The 7,752-nt window shown below is 40.5% G+C and overlaps 1 protein-coding gene across 1 annotated transcript in view; it reads right to left on the bottom strand.

The window, feature by feature from the left end:
• Window positions 1-354: 354 nt before the first annotated feature.
• Window positions 355-7,752, bottom strand: part of LOC101590098 (BMP-binding endothelial regulator protein) — a 311,194-nt gene continuing 303,796 nt past the window's right edge. The window contains exon 16 of the mRNA XM_023721292.1: window positions 355-1,664. Within this exon, the coding sequence (XP_023577060.1) occupies window positions 1,483-1,664 (182 nt within the window). The 3' untranslated portion in view covers window positions 355-1,482. The remainder of the gene's footprint in view (window positions 1,665-7,752) is intronic.

Genomic DNA, 7,752 nt, shown 5'->3' with positions numbered 1-7,752 from the left:
GTATTGCACTGTGACCACATTCAGTTAACCCAAACAACTGGCAGTGCTCTGGCAAGAAGCCCACAATGGTGTCTTCACTGGGTTAAATATAAAGGTCTCACGTATTTTTGAGAAGATGGCTAATACTCCTATTGCCTAAATGTAGGTATTTTTCTATTATCTATTAATGGTACTCCACATCAATTAAAAACTAATGTAGGGTTTATCAGTTGTAACTAAATAAACTGTCAAAATGGACTAATCTGAACTTGATACAACTCATTTATAAAGCATAATGCATCAATAAAATTTTGAAAAAAAAGCATAATGCAGGACATCTCAAAGGAGAAAATGCCTCAGTTGAAACTTAATCCCTTTATTTACTACAGTGCAGAGCATGTTATTTTTAGATATCAGTGGGTTTTGCTTTTGTTGACATTTTCACTTGTTTAACAGAAAGTAAGTCAGAAAAATCACATGGTGACTGGGACTGACACTATTGACAAATCGGAGAGAGTACACAGGACATTCTTTGTTCAGAATGATGTTAAACCAAAATGTTCATAAGCCTCCCCACCCATGGCATATTCTTAGTCAAGCAGCCCTGGAAGGAGCCCTGTGGATACAGTCAAAGGCTTTCACTTTACACATGGACTACCGCAAAGGGTAGAGGGCCTCCCCCTCCTCCCTGGGCTGCTTTCAGATTCAGGGGCACGGAGAGTTTTCATCCATTGTGCAATGCTTCCTCCAAATTCCTTCTCAGGCTCGATCTCACTAGCATGTCATCTGGGCACTCCATCACAGAAGTGACACATCTGTCACACACATTGTATATAATTAGGAGGTTGGGAGAATTCTGCTGAGATGGCAAGAAATCACGGGGCTTTCACATTGTGCCCTAGTGACACACTGCTGTTTCTTGGTGGCAGCCAGTTTTGGAAATAATATCAGACCTTAAGCCAGTGAAGTCTAGCAGCCTGCCCTTGCTTTGCAGGTGCCAGCAGGGCCCAGCCCGTATTCTGCCATTTCTATCAGGCACACATTCCTGTCTTGGGAAAAATGAAATGCCCCCCGACAAGTGTGCCATTCTGCAATGGAACACATTTACCATTCAGTGACAAACAATGACTTCAAGCCAAAATGAATGCAGGTAGCTGAGGGTCCTTAGAAAGCTCCTTAAGAATGAGAAATGCATGTGATGTCACAGCCATCCTCGAGGTCTGTATGCTGCCTATTAGACACTCCTGGTGTGTTTATATAATGTATCCAATGGCTTACAAATTAGGATCCTAAAAACAACACCTGTCTTACAGCAAAAATATACATACAGTACTGCACTGTAGTCCATGTGAATGATGACATGTTTGAGCATGTCTATATCTTTCCATATGTACACATATGTACCCCACGTGCGGAGTCAGGCACCCATACAACAATCTTTCCTTGGCTCTTGCACTTCCGTGCCAAGATTCCAGGTTGCAGTCTCAGTGGCTGGCACAGAGGTTACCGCTGATGACAAAGGACTGGCTTGATACATCGTCCCCTGTGCAGGACCAAGTCAGCTGGACAGTGGCAGCCTGCCACACACGGCTTGTTGCAAGGGCCAATCTCATTCCAAGTGTCACAGGTCTTCACACACCCTGGGCCACAGGTGTCATATACAGCACCATGCTTGCACTGGGTAGCTGCAGAAGAGGAGAGAAAGTGAGACCTGGAGGAATGGCCCCTCAGCTCAGCCTCAGCCTGGGGCCAGACCTTTCTCCCAGTGCTCAGGCCTGCATAGCAACTGGATCTGTGCAGCACCGGGATCTTCACTTTAACAAGAGAATAACCAAGAAGGACCATCCCTCACATGCTTTGGGAATCATATGCATCTATAAAAATAAATCCTAAGATGTATCTATACAATATATGTTACAAAATAACATATAATAAAAATAAAAGTTTTTCACTTCCAGGTAGGACCAACTATAAGTTCATAAAGCTATGAAAAAATATATATCTGGGTATTCAGTTATTGCAAACAGCATAAAACATTAATTCCAAATAGTGCTTGTGGTTATTAAGTGGTATATGCTGAGAAACTTTATAAGTATTCAAATATATGGAATTATACAGACAGGAAAAAATCTACCAAGGATATTAAAATGTGTGACATATTTTAGTCAAACGCAATCATGTGTCAAATAAATCATTTTGAGATAAATTAGAGCAAGAAATACAAAGAGAAATCAGATGTGTGACCACAGCAGAGCCAGCAGCCCGGCTGGGGCTGGCCAGGGAATAGGAAAACAATGATTAGAGGAGCCTGACCAATTTGCTATCGGTGTGAGCATAAGGCTGGCATAACTTTGACAGCAGAGACTCCAAAACTTCACAAACAGACACATTAGAAGACACCAATGAAAACATCCTGGACATCTTGTGACACTCACACTTTTCCCCAGAGCCACTTTCAGGGGCAGTGGAAGGGATTGCCTTGCGTTCTCATCACCAGGAATACTAGGACATGTGGGGATGTTGAGAAGTGATTTTTCAAAACTACCAGGAACAATGCATCTTTCTTGAAGCTGCTCCAAAGTAGCAATAAGAGAAGACCCATGGTCAGCAGCATAAACACCGTGGTTGTCGTTCACGGATTCACAGAATAGTACCTGGTGAAGAATCGTTGCGTGCAACACTAAATCAAGCTGATTTCAAGCAAACAGGCCTTTCCTTGTGTCATTCAGCTAACATGCTGAGAGTTGCCATGCAATGCTGGTATTTGACCATAACTAGCAGACAGCCAGTTATCAAGAACCATGAAGTAAATTCTATTGAGGATTCTTGAATGCCCATCACACTAGTTAAAGCCAACAAAAGCAAAGAGTCATCCCACCCAAAGAGAATGCAATTACTTCTTAGACGTTCTTTCTTACTGTGAGAGAACTGAGCTGTATGAAATAGCATTTTGAGAAACATTTCAATGGAACTGATTTTAAAATATTTGACTCTATAATTAACATTTTTCTGATGGATTCATATGAAATACTGACATATTTATTTATCCCTAGTATAAATGTTAACTAAACTATTAACTACTGCCAGCCATCTGTTCTGAGTGAAGACACAGTACAAATGTGTTTTAAAGAGAGATAAATAGCTCAGTCCTCTGACCAATAGGTAATCACACCCAATGATATAGAAATTGTAAATTAAACCTTATTGAGGTCTGTGTCAGGCTCACTGCATCAACTTCTGGGAGTAAAGGTTTTGATTCCCATCCAAAACAACATTCCCACATTCTCTATCCCTTCCCCATTTTTTCTCCCTTACACAGTTGTTACCCAGTATGGCATCATATTTACTCTGTCTTGTGAGCTTGCAGAAGGCAAAATTCTTGCTGCCTGTCATCATCTCTAGAGCCCTGCCTAAAACAGGCAGTGGTGAATACACTGTATGGACTTGTAACTCAGCACATGAAGCTGGAGGGCACAGTTTCCAAGAGAAACACAAGATGTGTCATAGAAAACAGAGAGACAGAACATGGAAAAAGACTGAAGAGAGGTCTCTAACTGGCCAGCCAGAGATCAGAACCTGGAGGTCATGGGAGGCAAGCGGAAACTTGTCACAGACACAGAGGATGAGCTTCTCAGGTAGAGCATGGCAAAAAAAAAAAAAAAAAAAAAGGAAGCAGTGTGGGCAGCAGCAGGTGTAAGAGCTGAATCCAGTAGCAGGCTGATTGTATGACAGTAATTTTGTAGTACAATTTCAAGTCAAGGATTCCAATGCCTCATTCCTTGCCTTTATTACCTAGGATTATCTTTGCTATTCTAAGTTTTTTGTTTTTTTTTTTTTCTGGTTCCAAATGAATTTCAGGAATGGCTTCTCTAGTTTGGTGAGGTATACTGATGGTATTTTGATTGTGATTGCATTAAGTTTGTAGAACAGTTTTGAAGCTATGGCCATTTTTATTATGTTGGTTCTTCATGATTGAGGGATATTTTTCCATTTTCTGATATCCTCTTTCATCTCATTTTTCAGAGTACTGTAATTTTCAATATGTAGGTCTTTTACTTCCTTTGTTATACTGATTCCTACATATTTCTTTCTTTCTTTTTTTTGGATGTGATTAGAAAGGGTGTGTTTCTCCTAATTTCTTTCTCAGTGAGTTTGTTGTTTGTGTACAGAAATGTTATTGATTTCTGAGTGATGACTTTGTATCTGGTCATGCTACAGAGTTGGATTATTAAATACAGAACTCTTTTAGTGGAGGTTTTTTTTTTCCATAGAGTATCATGTCACTTACGAATAACGTTAATTTAACTGCTTCCTTCCATATCCTTATCCTTTTACTTCTCTCCCTCTCTAATTGTTCTGGCTAATGTTTCCAGAACTACACTGAATAAAAGCATGTAGTCTGTTTTGGAGACTGTGCTGTGTACAACTGAGAAGGATGTGCATTCAGACGTTGCTGTATGGAACACTCCGAAGTGCATTTGTCCAAAGATTTGATTTAGTTCTGAATTTTTTTGTTGCTATTTTTGTCTAGCTGATCTATCTCTTTGTGACAATGGCTATCAAGGTGTCCCATTATAATTGTTATGGCTTATTGGATTTTTCATGTTTATCGATAATTGTCTTATGTAATTATTGTCATACATATTTATGATTGTTTATTATGTTTTCTTCTTGAAGGTTTCCCCTAACAGTTATGTAGTGACCTTCTTTATCTCGTTTGATCATTCCTGTTTGAAGTTCACATTGTCTGCACACAGAACAGTTACCTCTGTTTTTTTCTGGCTTCCTGTTGCATAGAAGCATATTTTCCATCCTTTGACTTTCAGTCTATAAATTTATTTTCATTTAAGTGTGTTCCTTACATATAACATATTATCATCTTGTTTCTTGATTCACGGCCAGTTTGATTCACTTGATTCATGAATTGAGGCCATTTACCTTGATGGTTGTACCTGATATGTATTGATTTGTCTTGTTCATAATATTTTCCTGCTGTTAGTTCTCTGCTTTTCATCTCTTTAATTGCTTGCCTTGCATGGTGATTTATCTCTGTTGCTGTTCTTGGAATTGTGATCATTTTTTTCTCTGTCTAGAGTATCTTTTAGTATTCTTTGGAGGGTGTCTCTGGTGTTCATGAATTTCTCCCGTTGTTCTTTTTTGTAGAAGTGTTTTATTTCTCCATTAATTGCGAAAGATCATTTTGCAGGGTGCATTAGTCTGGGTTGGAATTTTTTTTTTCTTGCAGGACTGGAAACACTTCCCCCTCAGCTCTTCCTGACTTGAGGATTTGTGTTGAAAAGTATGCTGCGATTCTGATGGATTTTCTTTTATAGATGGTCTGTTTGTTTTCTCTACAAGCTTTTAATATTCTACTTTTGTGCCAAGTTTCTGGAATCCTGATTATTATGTATCTAGTTGTAGATTTCCTTTGGTTCTGACTATTTGGATTTCTACATGCCTCATTTATACGAATATCAGATTCTGCTTCTATGTTTAGGAAAATTTCTGCTAGAACTTGTGCTAATAGTCTTTTTTAAAAATTTAATTTAGGGATCGGGGAGATGGCTCAGTAGAATAAGCGCTTCCCTGACAAGCACAAGGACCTGAGTTCAATCCCCACTTCCACAAAAAAAAAAAAAGAAAAAGAAAAAAAGAAAAGAAAAGAAAAAAAAAAAGGATAAACTGGAGATTTGAGGGGCTAGGGAGATAGCTCAGTGGAATTAGTGCTTCCCTGACAGGTGCAAGGGCCTGAGTTCAATCCCCAGTTCCGCAAAAAAAAAAAAAAAAAAAGAAAAAAAAAAGAAAAATTAATTTAATTTAAAAAATAATAATAATGGGCCAGGGAGATAGCTCAGTGGCATAAGTGCCTGCCTGGCAAGTGCAAGGTCCTGAGTTCAATTCCCAGTACCACAAAAGAAAGATACCAAAAGGAAAAAAAAAACATTAAAAATGACACCAAATTTCATTGAACAAAGTAATAGGAATAAAACAATGGTTGCTATTGTATTGCATTATGTTATCTTCAAATTAGTTGCTTATGCTACCAGACATAAGCCTGCAAAATTGGTTTAAAAAGTTATAAGAAATTAAAAGAAGAAACAAATAAAAATAATAAAAAAATAAAAATTTAAGCATTAACTTCTTTCAACAGGCCAGCAGAAATCAGCAGTGTAAGTGTCCAAGCTATCTTGCATATATACACACATATATTCTTCCCTTCTTTCGTGCAAACACTGTTCTCGTCTTCAGTCTTCAAGGTAGAGCTGAAACAAGCTGACTGGGAGGTGCTGTGGAGCCCTGCAAATGTATTGCTCCACATTCCAGCTGTCAGGTTTTCGATGCCACAGTGTGCACATGTGTGCGTAAAGCACTGCTCTCCAGCTGCATTAAGATAAAGTGATGCTTCACCCCGATGGCTCCACTAATTAATTTTGAGAGGTAATTTGAACCTTTCAGAGGTCATATTCCTTTTCCATTAGAAAAACAATGTTGGCTCCAGGGATTCCACTCTAGAAATGAGGATGATGACAGGAAATGTGCAGTCCTGGGATGCAGTACGTGTGCTGAAGTGAAGCTCAGTGTAGCGCTGGGCCAGGAGGAGCGACTCCACAGATCCTGTATCCACCCACAGCAGCACCGCAGTTAATGACAGGAGTCAAATTCTGCTGAGCCTTGCATGGTACTATGATGGATTGGGGAGACCTGGACTCTATTTTGCTGGTGGTTTTAAGGGAAGAAGAACTCTAAATGAAGCAGGGGATCTCAGAGCATTCACAGGGGCTGGAAAGACCAAGTCCCTCAGAAACCTCACCCTATATTCTACCTGCACTGAGATCCCCACTTCCCTGCCCCTCAAGAGCCACAGCCACACTTGGACATGGGTTACAGTTGTCACACTTGCGCTTCTTTGAGGAGGGAAGCCCTGCAAAGCCCAGCCAGACTTTGGCCATGAAAAGTGCATTCTGATAGGAAGACTGGACTTGGCCTGCAGAGATGGCAGCAAAACTGAAAAGAAGATCAATGGAGGCCAGAAACCCAGGCCAGTTGCTGCACCCAGGGCGCAAATGCAGAAAGTCAGAACAACTTCACTTACATTCTGTCACCCGTGTCCCCAAAGCCACCAGGGAAACACAGACCCACTCACTTCTTTCCACTCTGGCTGTAGATCATAGTCACCTGGGAAGTTTTTAAACATTCACAAGGTCTGAAGAAGGAGGATGTCTGCACATGGGTTCAGACACAGGCTTCTGTGGTACTCTGTAAGCTCCTCTACTGATTCCAGTTCAGGTAGCCTGAGACCCAGTAGTCTAAGCGAACAAACATCTGTGCACTGTAGTACACCTGCAGGCTACTCTCCTGACCCTCCTTCCACCCAGATAGCCACTCCTGCAGCCCACTAATACAGACATTCCAGAGCACGCAGCAGGCTGAACCACCCTCTTCCACAAGGATAGGAAAACTGCAAACCCCAGTGTCTTTATCCCAGCAAAGAGAAAGGGGGGGCCAAGCCCTCTTCCAGGTGGCAAACACTAAGTTGTCTCCTCTTTACAGCTGAATGACAGTAGCAGCTGCCACTGAGTGTCTTTCATGAGCTCAACCCCCTTGAGATGTGCCACTTACACATCACTAATGCTCCTGTCCTGAGAGAGTAAGTAGAATAGAAATTCCAAACATATCCAGACCGTCTCCCTTCTCTCCCCATGTGTGGCCACAATCCTAATCCAGGCCACCATCTATTTATTTATTTATTTATTTATTTATTTATTTATTTAT

Source organism: Octodon degus, unplaced genomic scaffold, assembly GCF_000260255.1.
Source record: "Octodon degus isolate 3935 unplaced genomic scaffold, OctDeg1.0 scaffold00081, whole genome shotgun sequence".
Taxonomy (NCBI): domain Eukaryota; kingdom Metazoa; phylum Chordata; class Mammalia; order Rodentia; family Octodontidae; genus Octodon; species Octodon degus.
Note: the sequence above shows the minus strand (reverse complement) of the source record. Positions and strands in the feature narration are given on the sequence as shown.